The following is a 13,970-nucleotide window of genomic DNA, read 5'->3' as shown; positions in this document are numbered from 1 at the left end:
ATAAAGGGGGGAAGAGGCCGATATAGTTAAAAAAGAAGGGGGGTATTTGGTATGGGACTTTTTAAATTTTCTAGAATTAGCATGCACAAGAGCTCGAGTTTCCTTGAGTAGCAGGCTGCATCAAGTTGACACCATTGTTGAGGTTACCTCTAGCACTGACTGCGTTTCTGCTGTTGGGTGAATAGGTGGTATCTAGAGGAATTTTTTCAGCTATGGAATTAAAGACACTATCAACATTCTGAGCAGACTTTGCGCTTGTCTCAAAAAACAGTAGACCAGCTTCATCTGCATAAGCATGGGCATCTTCCTTTGATACTTGTCTTTCATGCTCTTCGTCATTAATGGGTTCACCATTTTCATTCTCAACAAGGTCAAGTTTATTACCAACGAGGGCAATCACGATGTCAGTGTTGGCCTGTCTCTGCAGCTCTTTAACCCATGATTTTGCTTTATCAAGAGTAGACTAATAATAAATATGAGCAAAACGATTAAAACAAGCCGCAATATACACTTACTGACTTGGTGATATCATAAACTACAATAGCAGCTTGAGCATTACGATAATACATGGGAGCAAGTGAATGAAAGCGTTCTTGACCGGCAGTATCCCATATTTCGAATTTTATAGTTCTGTCTTTCACCAAACACTTTTGGGTCAAAAAGGCAGCTAAAGTACAATACATTAGACTTCTTTCTTTTATGAAATGTACAATTTACCCCCAATCGTAGGCTCTCTATTCTCAATATAGTTTCTGCTTACAAAACGGAGGACGATACTTGATTTTCCTACAGCTGATTCACCTAGGATAGACTGTCAAAATACACAAAGATAAATATTTTGCTCATCCTTTTGTTACCCAAGAGAACAAGCTTGACATTTTTTATCTTTCCAGGACTGGCGGAAGTCGTTGTCATGTCAACAGTACTATTTTCTGCAGTGGAATCCATTTTATTTAAGAAAAAGAAGAAAAAGAGAGAGAAAAAGGAGAAAATAAAAGGAAAAGGGAAACTATAGAATTTTATGGCAAACAAATGCACGTGGTTGTTTACCTTGATGACACAGTACACCAAACTTGGATTAACTGTATTCCCCATTATGTCACCTGTGGTCTCCGCTTCAGGATGTTGCGATCTTATTCCGCATTAAATATAGACAAGGTTTTATAAATATATTTATTGAAAAAGAGAGAGAGAGAAAAAGAGGAGGAAAGGAGAAAAAGAGAGAGAGGAGTAAGAGAAGAACACATATCAACAGTTTTAGGTTAATACATATTCTTTAAAGCCGTCGTTCGTCCATTGATGCTGGTTTTTTTAGATCATTAAGGCTGTTATCTTCACATCTTGTTCTTGACACAGTTTTTAGAACTTTTTTTTTTAGATGACCTGAGATTGAAAAATAAACCTAGAGTACTATTTGTAGTGAAAGATGGCTTTGATGATAATCGTCAAAGGCGAGAAGAGTTTCATTAGTTATATACTTTTTTGTTTGTAACCTTTATTCCCATGTCGAGTTGGGAAATATGGAATGCCAAAAGCTTTGCTCTGTAGTTATTTTCAGAGAACTTGATGCACAACTTGACTGTTCATGTTTACGGTGAACTTATACTCAAAGTCTAGTCGCAAAACAGACTTCAAATGCACTTTTCGTGCAAAATATTTGACGTTTCCTTCAGCTTTTTATTACAGGGATCACAAAGTGTCTTTTAATGCAATGGACAACTGGTGACATTAGGCTATTATGACCTGGTGTGCCACAAACGCACAGAGCAGTGGAAGCTTCGCTTGTAACAGAGACACTTGCTTCAGGAGCTAAGCGTATAGTTTTCCTATTCTATCTGCCCTGCTTTGTTTTATAAACACCCTTTGTATGACCTTTCCATTTTCTTTTTCTTTTTACCATATTGTATGGAATTAGTTTTATTCCATATAAACTTGATATATATATATATATATATATAGATATATATGCATATGTGCCTGAAACAAACAGACGACACTTGGAGCTTGTTTTTGTCGTATGACCTCTCTCATTGCAGTCATTACAGACATTAATTTCTATTACAAGATACATAATAGAATTGTAAACTATGTCTGTTGTATACGCAGAAAATATAGCACATTTTACCATTTTTATTAAAGAACGCTTGCTTTCAATTTTATCTTTGAGGTACTGTCTGTTTTCTTTTGAATGAATTATGGTTAAAGGCAGTGAAGGAAAAGTTCAAGAAGGGAGAAAAGGATAAATCAATATTGCTACAAGCTGAGCAATAATATCAAACTGACAACGCTCTTGACCATGACTATACAAGTAGTATAATCCATTTTTTAAATCATTAGCCGTAAACCTGTTATGGATTGGCTTTTATTCCAAGATGCCTTATACACTCTATCAGTCTCAAATCATATTATCTCGGCTTTCATCATTTTTGTTTCGAAATCAATATTAAACACAGCATCTTCCCCTTTTGGGTAGTAACCATGGATGTTTCTATATAAACCATCTTTGATCTAATGTTTGTGTAAAATCAAACTTCCACAACAAATAATCCTTTTGTCTATTCTGCATTTTACATCCAAAGAAATGCTCAACCTCTATTTGTCAATCTCAGATTATCTTGACTGTCTAATTACTTTAGTCTCATCTTTCCTTGATAGTACTTCAAGGAGGTCGTTGAGCTTTTACAAAAAAAAATCTGCGGCCCCGACATGCTTTTCTTTGTCCTTTTTTTTTGTATCAACTTAAAATGTCTCAACCACCACAAATATACAAAGCAACCTATTCAGGAGTGCCTGTTTATGAAATGATATGTAAAGACATTGCTGTCATGAAAAGAAGATCTGATGGGTTTCTTAATGCAACACAAATACTAAAAGTGGCCGAATTTGACAAACCACAGAGAACTCGCATATTAGAAAGAGAAGTCCAGACTGGTCCTCATGAAAAAGTACAAGGTGGTTATGGAAAATATCAAGGTAAGGAATTACCCCCTATTTATGAATAAATAGTTGTTCATTTTCTTTTAGGCACATGGGTACCCTTTGAGCGTGGTGTGGCATTAGCCGAACAATACCAAGTAGATATTCTTTTAAGGCCAATTCTTGACTATGTGCAGGGTGATGTGAGCCCACCGTTAGCACCAAAACATATGAACAACCTTAATCCAAAACCAAAAAAGATGAAATCTATACCAAAGAAAAAAAAGATTACAAAAAAGATTAGATTAGATCATGATCTTGATGAAGCTACAGCTATGGAAGAAGGGATGGCTGACCAGCTCAGCCTATTAGATGACAATAGAGGTCAAAAAAGAAAACGCCCTTTGTTTGAAGATGAACAACACTTGATGTTTAGCAATGATCGACCAACTTATGCACAACAATTGCTTCAGTACTTTATATCGGATGATTCAGGTATACCAACCATTCTGTTAGAACGACCTCCTGATCTAGATGTCAACGTGATTATCGATGACGAAGGGCATACAAGTTTACATTGGGCAGCAGCTATGGGTAGATTGAAACTGGTTAAGCTCTTGATTGAGCAAGGGGCAGACATTTATAGAGTGAACTATAAGGGACAGACAGCTCTGATGCGAAGTGTGCTGTTTACAAATAATTTTGATTCGAAATCATTTGTATTCTTGATAAATATGTTGATGGAGACAGTATTCAATATTGATAAGAAGGATCAAACTGTATTTCATCATGTGGCGTCTACAGCAAGTTGGAAAGGGAAGGTGCATGCATCCAGGTATTATATGGAATGCTTGATTGAGACAGTTGGTCAACATAATGTACCCCAACTTATTTCTATTCTAAACGTACAAGACATCTATGGAGATACTGCGCTCAATATTGCGGCAAGAATAGGAAATAAAAAGATTGTCCGTCTTTTGATGGAGGCAGGAGCAAGTGCAGAGATCGCCAATGAAGAAGGTATGACAGCAAAGGACTATTTGGCTGAAGCAGAAAGAACGGGTCAAAGTAGAACCTTGATGGAACCTTATCGAACAGAAACAAAGCAACGAACGGTGTTGAGGCAAAGAATTGAAGAATTATTCAAGACGATCATCGTGAATGACAAACCGCCTATTCTGTCTCAGTTATTCGATGGATTTGCAGGCAATTATGAAAGGGATTTAATACAAAAGGACCATCTCATCAAGGAGAAAAAGAATGATTTGGTATTAGCTAAAAAGCGTCTGGCTGGAACACAACATACCCTCGAACAAATTCAATTTGATCCAGCAAGGCTAGTTGAGGTAGAAGAAGAGTCAGTGAGGCTATCTACTCTATTATTAAAGCAAACACAAAAGCTACAAAAAGAGACATTAGAACAAATGATTGAACAACAACAACAAAAAGAGCAAAAGGATGAACCATCAGTAATAAAGGAAGAATTAGAGAGTTTACAGAATGAACTAGAACGATTACAAGAACTACGAAAGAAGCGTGTTCAAGAACTACATAAGCTTAAACTTCAAACGCCAAGCGAGAAGCATCAAAAGTATAAAAGGCTTATTTCAATGTGTTGTAATGTTTCCTATGAAAATGTTGATTTAATGCTACTCCCTCTTTTATCTTCTTTTGATGAATTACTGTTTATGAATAAAGAGTGATTTTGTCGGAGCATGTTTGTCGGAGCACATCAATGACAAGTCCCTCCCCTTTTTTTTTTCCTTTCCTTTCTTTTCTTTTACTTTCTAAATAAAAAAAAGAGCAAGAGAATGGTAAGCAATTAGGTTAATCTTGTTCTTTATTACTAACTCTTTTAGTCCTTGGCTCCTGTTAATATTTTCCAAGATCAAGCTACTGAAGAAAGAGCTGAAAATGCGCGTTTGGTATATAAACAAACATTTTTTATATAATATATAAAAAATTAAAATTTTATATATTTGATCTTGTAGTCATCTTTCATCGGTGCTATTGCAGTAGGTGATTTAGTCAAGAGTACTCTTGGTCCTAAAGGCATGGTAAGAAAAAAAAAGCAATCTTTTTTTTATTAAAAAGAGAAACTTAATGGTAAGCCAAAAAAAAACAATCAATATAGGACAAGATTCTTCAATCTGCTACAAATGGTGAAATTCTCGTGACGAATGATGGTGCTACTATCTTGAAATCAATTGCTCTCGACAATGCAGCTGCTAAAGTACTTGTAAATATTTCCAAAGTTCAAGATGATGAAGTAGGTGATGGCACAACATCTGTCTGTGTTTTGGCAGCTGAGCTTTTACGTCAAGCAGAATTCTTGGTGAATCAACATATTCATCCACAAACAATTATTGAAGGCTATAGACTTGCTTCTGCTGCTGCTTATAAGGCCTTGGAGGCAAGCGCATTGGATAACAGCAAAAACAAAGATTTATTCCGTCAAGATTTAATTAATATTGCCAAAACAACACTTAGCTCCAAAGTTTTATCTCAAGACAAGGAGTATTTTGCCGAATTGGCTGTTGACGCTGTCTTACGTCTGAAAGGATCCACCAATTTGGAAAATATTCAGATTATTAAGAAGCCAGGAGGAAAGTTAAGTGACTCTTATCTGGATGAAGGTTTCATTCTCGATAAATCCATTGGCGTCAACTGTCCTAAGCGAATTGAAAATGCAAAGATCCTTATTGCTAATACATGTAAGTTATATATAAGCAATATCACTTTATAACCTAACTTTTTTTTTTATTACAGCCATGGATACCGATAAAATCAAAATTTTCGGCGCTCGTGTCAAGGTCGATGCCACAGGTAAATTAGCCGAATTAGAGCGTGCAGAACGTGACAAGATGAAGGAAAAGGTTGAAAAAATCAAAGCTCACGGCATCAACTGCTTTGTGAACCGTCAATTGATCTATAACTGGCCCGAACAGCTTTTGGCTGATGCAGGCATTGCTAGCATTGAACACGCCGACTTTGAAGGTGTCGAAAGATTAGCCTTGGTCACTGGTGGTGAAATTGCCTCTACCTTTGATCACCCAGAATTAGTCAAGCTTGGACACTGTGATTTGATTGAAGAAGTTATTATTGGTGAAGACAAATTGATCAAGTTCTCTGGTGTAGCTGCTGGTGAAGCATGTACTGTCGTCTTGCGTGGTGCTACTCAACAGCTGTTGGATGAAGCAGAAAGATCTCTTCATGATGCTCTCTGTGTCTTGTCACAAACAGTAAAGGAACCAAGAACCGTCTTGGGTGGTGGTTGTGCTGAAATGCTCATGTCTAAGGCTGCTGATGAAGTTGCTGCAAAGACAGCTGGTAAGCGTGCCATCGCTGCTGAATCTTTCGCAAAGGCTTTACGTCAAATGCCCACTATTTTGGCAGACAATGCCGGTTTTGATTCTTCCGAGCTGGTTTCCCAATTAAGAGCTGCTCATTACGATGGCAAGAACACATATGGTTTGGACATGGTCCGTGGTGATGTGGCTGATGTTAGAGAGTTGGGTATTACCGAATCATTCAAGCTCAAGAAACAAGTGCTTTTATCTGCCTCTGAGGCAGCTGAAATGATCTTGCGTGTAGATAATATTATCCGTTCTGCTCCTCGTCAACGAACTGCATAAATAAAATAAAATAGTCTAAACATGTTTGTTTGTAAATGTAGCAATGATTTATTCTCTAAATAGACAGAAATAAACATTGTATATATATATGTATATCTAAGCAGTTAATCAAAGATATTCTAGACATATTTTCACTAGACGTAAATTATACACTTTCTGTATTATCATCTACAAATTGATACGGGAACAGTAGGGTAATGACATTCTCTGTTGTATTCACCCGTTCTTTTACCGAATACTTATCCTCTTCTAGTTTTGCAGCATACACAAAGCGAAAGGTAGCTAAAGGTTCAAGGCCTGGCAGAGTAATCGCTCTTTGACCACGACGAGTATTTCTTCTTTTTAATCTATATATTAGATTAAAAAGATTCATAAAATTACTTTTATACGTCTGAAGCTTACCTTGATTCACGTACTGTCTCTTTCTCCATGTATACAAGTTCACTATCCAATACCTGTGCTACACTTGGAGTGAATCTCTTGATCTTATTGCTGTTTCTCATTGCCTTTTTTACAATTGGTAAAAAAGACTTTTTGAATCCACGGTCCATTATGGATTTATTCCAATCATGATATTGAGATAAGTGCAGACTCTTCACATAAGTATAGATTTGCTCTCGTATAGAATGAGCAATCGCTGATCTAGAAATTCATTAAGGTTTCCTGTATTGACAATTGTACAAGGCAACTTACTTAAATTCACCTGATAATCCTAATTCAGATACCAGCACCTTTGCAAATGCTTCAGGAGAGTTTTCTTTGCAAGTAATATCCCATTCAAACCTATCATTTAGTTCCATATTACCAATAGTAATATCAAGCTAATCATATTATGTTATATGTGGTCATCTTTCTCTGTGTGTCTCTTACTTTGATAAAAATCCTTAGTTCAGTCTTGCCTGTAAACAAATCCGTTTTCAAATCAAGCATCCCATCTTTAAGTTTTGTATTTCTTATTGCAAGTGGATGGTGTAATGATGTTGATTCTACATTTTCTTCATCCGCACCATATATACTTGAATAATAATCCTCAATCTGGTCCACTATGCTTGCTGCAATGAGTCGTACGAAATATAAAGGTAAGCCCAAGTCATCACAAGTAATTCTTGCAAATTGGATAGGAGATACTGATGGATCTGTTGTCAGTTATTAACTTGAATCAAATTGAAATCCTTGAGGTTAATTTACCATTGACATTCCAGACAAACGTATCGCATATTCTATATCCATCATTCTGTATGTCCAATCGAATGGGTATCAGTACCTCTTCAACATCAGCTTCATCATATCCATCAAAAGGACTAATTGGGGACAAAACTTTAGAGCGGTTCGAGGTAGTTGATATTATTACCTTTGGAGTATATGTTGATAGCGACTGCGTGCCTTGCTCTTTAAGAGTATGATACCACTTGTCTCGACGTTTGTTACTTTTCCATCTTCTTGATGATCATGCCCTAAAGAGAAACTCTTCTTTTTCTGTATTAATTGACGCATTTTAGTGCTCATATTAAGCTCATGCTTCTTTTCTTGAATGAGCTCTATAGTTCTCTTTTGCTGTATGTCGACTGAGTTCTGGTGCTGTTGTTCTTTATGCAAGTACATGTCTAGTTTTGTCTGGTTTAAATTCACTTGATCCTGGATTGGCTGGAGTGTTAAGGTTGTCGCTAATAGCTTTTTTGACTTTTGTTTGGCACCAGAAGGGCCTGGTTGCTGTAAAGCAGAAAAGCTTGCTTGATTTGATCTGTTTGCTCCAGACTGTCTACCCTTTTTTGATTGACGCTTGACGCGCTGTTTTATAGGCGCAAGACTAGAGCTCATTAAATAAGGAAGAAAGACAACAGAATATCAATTGGTAAAAAGAATTGACGACAATTGAAATAGATTTGTTTCTTTGCTAAAATGATGCAAGTTTATATTTTATTATAGGCCCTTCACTGTTGTCATTTCATCAAATGAAAGCCCTTACGCCCTCCCACTTTTAAGATTACCCTCTTCTTCCTTCTCTTATAAATATACCCATTGATATAATACAGATCTGTTTCATTCTCGATATTCTTAATAACACAAGCTTACGCTTAGTGGATCAAGTGAAATATTGAAAACATATCATGTAGTCAACTGATGGTGTAGATCCTCCTCTTTTTTGCACTTTTTTTTTCATTTATTGTTATTACTATCATGTACAGCATCTAATCTAAAGAGAAGGCTCTTCTTTTTCAAACTTTGCACCAGGAACGTTGGAAGGGTGGAAGATACGCTAAGGATAGGTATATGAGTAAAGAACTAGAGTCATAAAAGTTATATAATACCTGAGCGTCAGCATAGGCGACACCAAAACCCCAGCCAGTAGAGATAGCAATAGGCCAAGTACGCTCTAATAAGAATTGATGAGTTCATTATGTATCTAATTGACCTTTTTTCCCTTACTCTTGAATAATAATGCAGATGCAACAATACCAACACTTAAACCGAGACCAGTCTTTACAACAAAATTAGAAATGGCGCGATCCCACTATTAAAAATAGAGTTAAATTTGAGCATTGACTGGTTTGCGTCTACTTATTACTTTTTGTGATAAAATTTCTTCACTTGGAGTCCTTTGTTCTGTTGACATGATCAAATGCTGTTTGAAAGTTTCTAAAGAAATTGCCCCCTTCAATGTTTTTATCATTGAATTAGAATTCCGCATCAAGTAGTGTGACGTACACTATAATTTTTATTTTTGAAGGAATTCTTTTTGCCCAAGTTTCCTTTTAAGTATCAAAAAGGGATTCTATGATCATCTTGCAAAGGGTTTACAAATTATCTTTTTACTGACCCTAGTTTACACTTTCCTGAGATAACACTTCTATCGCTTCCCTGTATTTCTTCGAAGACGATACAACAGAACCTATAGTAATTGAGGATATTGAATATAAATCTGTTTTTTTCTTTTGAGTATATTTGATCCTATCTTGTTGAATTAAGCCTTATAAGCAAAGCAGAGAAAAAATTTCGGAGACCTAAAATATCCACTCTCTCTTTCTTTGACATATCCCATTTCTTTCCAATGAAAAAACAGTCAAAAAGACAATTAGAAAAGAGTAAGATACGAAGCATAATTGCCATACATATAAGTTATTTATTAAAAAGCAATTGCTAGTATTCAACAGATGTGATATTGAAGAAACAGGCTATTTAAATAGTGAAGCACTTTATCAAGCACTATTGATATTAAAGTTGCCAGTACAGCCTACTGATATAGAGGATATTTTTGATTCAGTTGGCAGAAAAAAGGAAGGAACGATAGGCATAGATGACTTTATCAGTATAGTGCATGAGCTTCAGGTGTGTATGACTATAAGTCCAATTATGAATTTATTGTAGAGTATGATTATGTATAGGTTGAAGATACAGAACTTGATAAAGACGATGAATTTATACCAGAAGAGCAAGAATCCAAAGCGCAGATAGTCTTTGGTATGCTAGCAGATACAAATGTAGATGGTATTACGCTAGAGAGCCTAATGAAAGTGTGTGCTGCGGAAGAGCCCTCATGGACTCAGCAACAAGTTATGGAAATGCTAAATGAAGCAGATATGAATCATGATGGTATCATTGATTTAAATGAATTTGAGATGCTTTGTAAACGAATGGGAATATCATGAAAGCTTTTTTAATTTCGCATATTTAATTACAAGTTTAATTGCATAAACAGTTTGTTACTTCTTATGTATCTACAACAGCTGGGCCAGGAACAGGCGTATCATTTTTAATATAAAAGCTGATTTCTCTTTCAGACATGTCTTGGTTATTTACGATGGGGTTATCGAGATCGTCTGGATTCTGTATAAAATCATGCTGCTCTTTAAAAGTTATTGAATGAAAGATATTTCGTATCATTGATTCATGACAGTCCTTTAGTTCATCTACAGTATAGCCTTCGCTCAGTAATTTGTATAGCTGATATTCAAGTATACTGTTGGTTTCAGGGCGAAGGTTTGCCTTAAAGTGCAATTCAGCTTCACTCAAAGCCTTTTCGAATTCTGCTCGTCCTTCTTCAGCTCTGCGAATTACTGGACGTTGATATTTGATATGTGTTTCAGCTTGTGATATATTGAGCATCTTAAATATATCATCCAATAAATAAACAGCATACTGACCAGAGACAACGGATGTCAGCCATGGTACTTTTTCATAACATTCTTTCAAAAGCTTAATTAACTCAAAGTATCGAGTTTTCATTGCATAATGGCCACGTTCTAACACATCACTAAATTCATCAAACTGCCAGAATCTTAAGGGTGATTTCGCATTAGATATCTTCTTTTGTCCTTTTTGTTGCACATACAAGGCTGCTATCAATATTGCAGCACCAACAGTGGGTCGGTTTCCTCTGCCTTCTCTGATAAGAAAATGATCCGAAAGGTCAATCAGCTTCTGTGCGGTTTCCTTTATGCCCCTTCTTTGCAGATGTAAGGAATTTTTTTTGAATTTCTTCTTCATTTGCTTTGTAACGATTGGAAATATTTTGTCCAGCATAAATTCCAGTTGTGTTGGAATGTTGTGGTCCGCTGCTGTAAGAGAACTAAATAATAAAGTGATAGTAAGCTGCATTTTTCGAAGACCTTTTGTTTCTACAGGTTGAGGAAAGGCACGAATGTAATCATGAGTTTGCCAGCCAGGTTGTTTTGCACAGCCGATTAATGATGCTAAAATAAGCGCAGTTTCAACAGATCTGTGATGGTTTAGCATCTTGCTATGTTTATGGCAGAATTCAACGGTTTGCTGAATAGAATCTGCTGGAAAGCCAAAGTAGTGAAACACTTTCCTTACCCAATAGGTTAGAACGTTGTCTTTTTTTGGCTAATAATGGGGTTAGTATTATGCATTGAGCATTTTTCCATGCGTTTACCTTGTGATGTACCATGAACGTCCTTCCAGCAGAATCTCCTGCATGTACTTGTTCCTCCACATTAATAAAATTTTCTTCCAGCACAGTTCCACAATCATTGCAAACGGATACACGATCCTCATCCGTAATTGCCGTACTGCTGCAATTAGGGCAAATCATGATCAGACTGTGAAAAGAACAAGAAAGAAAATGACTGAAAAAGGGATGTTGTATTTATTATCAATTGGTTGGCGCGGTAATTGAAATGCTACAGTAAAAGAGTTTGAAGGTTTTCTTGTAAAATGCTATCTGAAACAGATTCCATGACAACAGCCAATAGTTGGGTATCTGTAGCAACGGTAAAGTGCACATATATCTGTTTTTCATGGTTTGTATTAAGGGTTAAAAACCTATTTTTAAAATATTCTTTAGCTTGATTATAGTCTGTTGGAGAACCTATGCATAAAGTCAGCCATGATCTACAATGCAAATTAAAAACTAAAACCTCTGTAGTCAGGAAAATAGTTGGTGATTCTTGATTTTAATAGTTTCTTCTTGAATAAATCATTCTTGTTTAGGAACAAGATGATGGAGGTGTTTATGAACCATTTTGAATTGCATATTGATTCAAATAGCATAAATGCCTCATACATCTAATATGTAAACTGTCAACGTTTTAAGCTCATAAAGATAATTAATAAGTCTTACTTGATTCTATTTATATGGTTAGCATGTTATCTGTGTAATGATGTGTACAACTTACGGAATATTTATCTTCAACCAAACAGCAATCATATCCACTAAGGGCAACTACAAACAAGATAGCAGCTACATTATCAAAGCAGTGAATCCTAGTGGGGAGATATTAGCTCATGATGACTAAGGGATACTATATAATACTCTACCATTTTTTACGCTCACTTCTTTGTCCGCCAACATCCAGCATTCTGTATGTGACAGATCCATTTCTAAATTTGGTTTCCACGATTCCTAGAAATGGGATCGTATTACTCGTTTTAAATACAGACACATATGCAAAAAAGAAAAATACCTGTTGTCTTTATTCTACAATGTATAATATCAGCATCTGTTGGCATAAAATCTGGTCTAAACATTCTATCTAATTGATCAAAAAAGCTATTGAATGTAAGCAAGCAAAGTCATAGAAATTCATTATTATGCTTACTAATGGATATCTTCGTTAAAAGCAAATGTATTGCTCTTTTCAAAGGTCGCTTGTATTCCTTTATCCCTCCAAAGTGATTTTAGCGGTTCAAGATATTCTATAGGGTAAGGCTCATGCATGGATAGAGAAGTAGGCCTTCTTTCGAATAATGCAATGTATTTCTAATAATCATAAGTAGTTGAACATCATTAAACAGCCACTACTTACCCAATTAGCCTCGTTTTCAAATGTAAATTTATGGTGGTGCATACCTTCTAATAAGGCTTGCATGGATCCTAATATGTTGGTGAAGATCATCAAACGGAAGCTTTCTCTTTCATATTTTGTAAATCCAGAAGCATGGATCAATCTCATTTGCTTAATGATGGTTGATTTTCCTGAGTCACCAGCACCTTTTTTTTCACATCATTAATACTGTCATATACCCTTCTATGAACAATACTAACCTAATAATAAAATTTTGATCTCTTTTTCAGCCTTTTTCTTTTCTAATTTAAGTTGTTTGTCTATAGCTCTTGATTTTGCGCTTATATTGTTTCCCATGTCTATGCTTAAAAGGAAAAAAAAAAAAAAGAATAAAAAATTTTGCATTAGCGTTATTAAATTTTGTCAGCTTTAATGTTTGACAAGTTTATCTCTGGTACAAAAATTCGGAAAAACAATAGGGAACTGAGGAAACCTGCCTTTTACTTCCCTTTTTATTTATTTCTTTACTTTTACTGTCCATCCAGGCTCTTCTACTTTATTATACTTTTCTTTCCATATCCAAGAATTGCCGATAATACCTTGACCTTGCTTCTCTGCTAAGCGATAATATTTGGCTGCAGCATATAAATCCTTCTTGACTCCAATGCCATGTGTATAGCAAAATCCTAAATCATTTTGTGCATCTGGATCACCCAAATTAGAAGCTATTTGAAAGTAGTAGGCTGCTGTTTCTAAATTCTTTGGCACCTAATTCATGTATGTAAATCATTTAAATTTACAACTGTGATCCATTACTTACGCCCCACCCGTGACGGAAACAGATGCCTAATTCATAAATGGCAAGTACCAATTCTGATTTAGCCACAATGGCTGACTGTGAAATATTTGTTTGTAGTTCATAAACTGCTGACTCTGCTGCGTTTTGTAGATACTTGACTGCCTTTATCGGGTCCTTTTTACATCCCTATTATTATAAGTTGTATGTGAGAATTATTATCATGAAACATAATTTCATCTTCTTACCCATCCATGCCTTAGCGCAATTCCATAAAAAAATGAGCCTAACGATGAGCCATGTTCTGCTGACAGTCTCCAGTAATGTGTTGCTTTTTCAAGCTCGCCTCTTTCATGACATTTTAAACCTAGTTGAAGG

General features: G+C 35.7%; 9 protein-coding genes across 9 annotated transcripts; 3 read left to right on the top strand and 6 right to left on the bottom strand.

The window, feature by feature from the left end:
- Nucleotides 1-76: 76 nt before the first annotated feature.
- On the bottom strand, nt 77-948 carry RHIMIDRAFT_284945 (ras-domain-containing protein; the record flags this gene model as incomplete). The annotated part of the gene is made up of 4 exons (XM_023613226.1): nt 77-463; nt 516-667; nt 718-801; nt 858-948. 4 exons carry the CDS (start codon nt 946-948, stop codon nt 77-79), a joined length of 714 nt encoding a protein of 237 aa, XP_023471137.1.
- A 1,592-nt stretch (nt 949-2,540) lies between these two features.
- On the top strand, nt 2,541-4,666 carry RHIMIDRAFT_253893 (apses-domain-containing protein). The gene is made up of 2 exons (XM_023611058.1): nt 2,541-2,973; nt 3,025-4,666. Exons 1-2 carry the CDS (start codon nt 2,745-2,747, stop codon nt 4,617-4,619), a joined length of 1,824 nt encoding a protein of 607 aa, XP_023471136.1. The 5' UTR covers nt 2,541-2,744; the 3' UTR covers nt 4,620-4,666.
- Nucleotides 4,667-4,689: 23 nt separating this feature from the next.
- Nucleotides 4,690-6,652, top strand: RHIMIDRAFT_210324 (chaperonin-containing T-complex subunit CCT2). The gene is made up of 5 exons (XM_023607172.1): nt 4,690-4,730; nt 4,776-4,841; nt 4,908-4,973; nt 5,051-5,630; nt 5,686-6,652. The coding sequence occupies exons 1-5, from the start codon at nt 4,728-4,730 to the stop codon at nt 6,549-6,551; spliced, it is 1,581 nt and encodes a 526-aa protein (XP_023471135.1). The 5' UTR covers nt 4,690-4,727; the 3' UTR covers nt 6,552-6,652.
- RHIMIDRAFT_310146 (SNF5-domain-containing protein) lies at nt 6,641-8,369 on the bottom strand (the record flags this gene model as incomplete). Its single annotated transcript, XM_023614632.1, has 6 exons — nt 6,641-6,898; nt 6,954-7,193; nt 7,245-7,372; nt 7,422-7,687; nt 7,740-7,852; nt 7,903-8,369. 6 exons carry the CDS (start codon nt 8,367-8,369, stop codon nt 6,697-6,699), a joined length of 1,416 nt encoding a protein of 471 aa, XP_023471134.1. The 3' UTR covers nt 6,641-6,696.
- A 376-nt stretch (nt 8,370-8,745) lies between these two features.
- On the bottom strand, nt 8,746-9,165 carry RHIMIDRAFT_195508 (DUF543-domain-containing protein; the record flags this gene model as incomplete). The annotated part of the gene is made up of 4 exons (XM_023606046.1): nt 8,746-8,808; nt 8,861-8,925; nt 8,979-9,063; nt 9,118-9,165. The coding sequence occupies 4 exons, from the start codon at nt 9,163-9,165 to the stop codon at nt 8,746-8,748; spliced, it is 261 nt and encodes an 86-aa protein (XP_023471133.1).
- A 435-nt stretch (nt 9,166-9,600) lies between these two features.
- On the top strand, nt 9,601-10,198 carry RHIMIDRAFT_232853 (EF-hand; the record flags this gene model as incomplete). The annotated part of the gene is made up of 3 exons (XM_023607825.1): nt 9,601-9,634; nt 9,694-9,878; nt 9,935-10,198. The coding sequence occupies 3 exons, from the start codon at nt 9,601-9,603 to the stop codon at nt 10,196-10,198; spliced, it is 483 nt and encodes a 160-aa protein (XP_023471132.1).
- Nucleotides 10,089-11,873, bottom strand: RHIMIDRAFT_7405 (uncharacterized protein). The gene is made up of 2 exons (XM_023615631.1): nt 11,446-11,873; nt 10,089-11,396 (listed from the first exon to the last, which is right to left on the bottom strand). The coding sequence occupies exons 1-2, from the start codon at nt 11,602-11,604 to the stop codon at nt 10,260-10,262; spliced, it is 1,296 nt and encodes a 431-aa protein (XP_023471131.1). The 5' UTR covers nt 11,605-11,873; the 3' UTR covers nt 10,089-10,259.
- Nucleotides 11,693-13,153, bottom strand: RHIMIDRAFT_195831 (guanine nucleotide binding protein, alpha subunit; the record flags this gene model as incomplete). Its single annotated transcript, XM_023606076.1, has 8 exons — nt 11,693-11,880; nt 11,930-12,077; nt 12,188-12,275; nt 12,330-12,414; nt 12,476-12,561; nt 12,611-12,771; nt 12,818-13,002; nt 13,057-13,153. The coding sequence occupies 8 exons, from the start codon at nt 13,151-13,153 to the stop codon at nt 11,693-11,695; spliced, it is 1,038 nt and encodes a 345-aa protein (XP_023471130.1).
- Nucleotides 13,154-13,357: 204 nt separating this feature from the next.
- RHIMIDRAFT_190789 (HCP-like protein) lies at nt 13,358-13,870 on the bottom strand (the record flags this gene model as incomplete). Its single annotated transcript, XM_023605939.1, has 3 exons — nt 13,358-13,564; nt 13,617-13,781; nt 13,841-13,870. Coding segments are annotated over 3 exons (402 nt in total), but the record flags the coding sequence as incomplete, so codon positions are not given.
- Between the last annotated feature and the right edge of the window lie 100 nt (nt 13,871-13,970).

Source organism: Rhizopus microsporus (assembly GCF_002708625.1).
Source record: "Rhizopus microsporus ATCC 52813 unplaced genomic scaffold scaffold_1, whole genome shotgun sequence".
In the NCBI taxonomy this organism is placed as follows: Eukaryota; Fungi; Mucoromycota; class Mucoromycetes; order Mucorales; family Rhizopodaceae; genus Rhizopus; species Rhizopus microsporus.
This window is presented reverse-complemented; position numbering and strand designations above follow the sequence as displayed.

Excerpts from the sequence above, each read along its gene's own strand:
- RHIMIDRAFT_253893 (XM_023611058.1), top strand. The coding sequence starts at position 2,745 with ATGTCTCAACCACCACAAATATACAAAGCAACCTATTCAGGAGTGCCT. Across the intron at positions 2,974-3,024 it reads TGGTTATGGAAAATATCAAG|GCACATGGGTACCCTTTGAG; the intron begins GTAAGGAATTAC and ends ATTTTCTTTTAG.
- RHIMIDRAFT_210324 (XM_023607172.1), top strand. Across the intron at positions 4,842-4,907 it reads GAGCTGAAAATGCGCGTTTG|TCATCTTTCATCGGTGCTAT; the intron begins GTATATAAACAA and ends TTGATCTTGTAG. Across the intron at positions 4,974-5,050 it reads CTCTTGGTCCTAAAGGCATG|GACAAGATTCTTCAATCTGC; the intron begins GTAAGAAAAAAA and ends CAATCAATATAG.
- RHIMIDRAFT_7405 (XM_023615631.1), bottom strand. The coding sequence starts at position 11,604 with ATGATTTGCCCTAATTGCAGCAGTACGGCAATTACGGATGAGGATCGT. Across the intron at positions 11,397-11,445 it reads CGTTCATGGTACATCACAAG|CCAAAAAAAGACAACGTTCT; the intron begins GTAAACGCATGG and ends CCCCATTATTAG.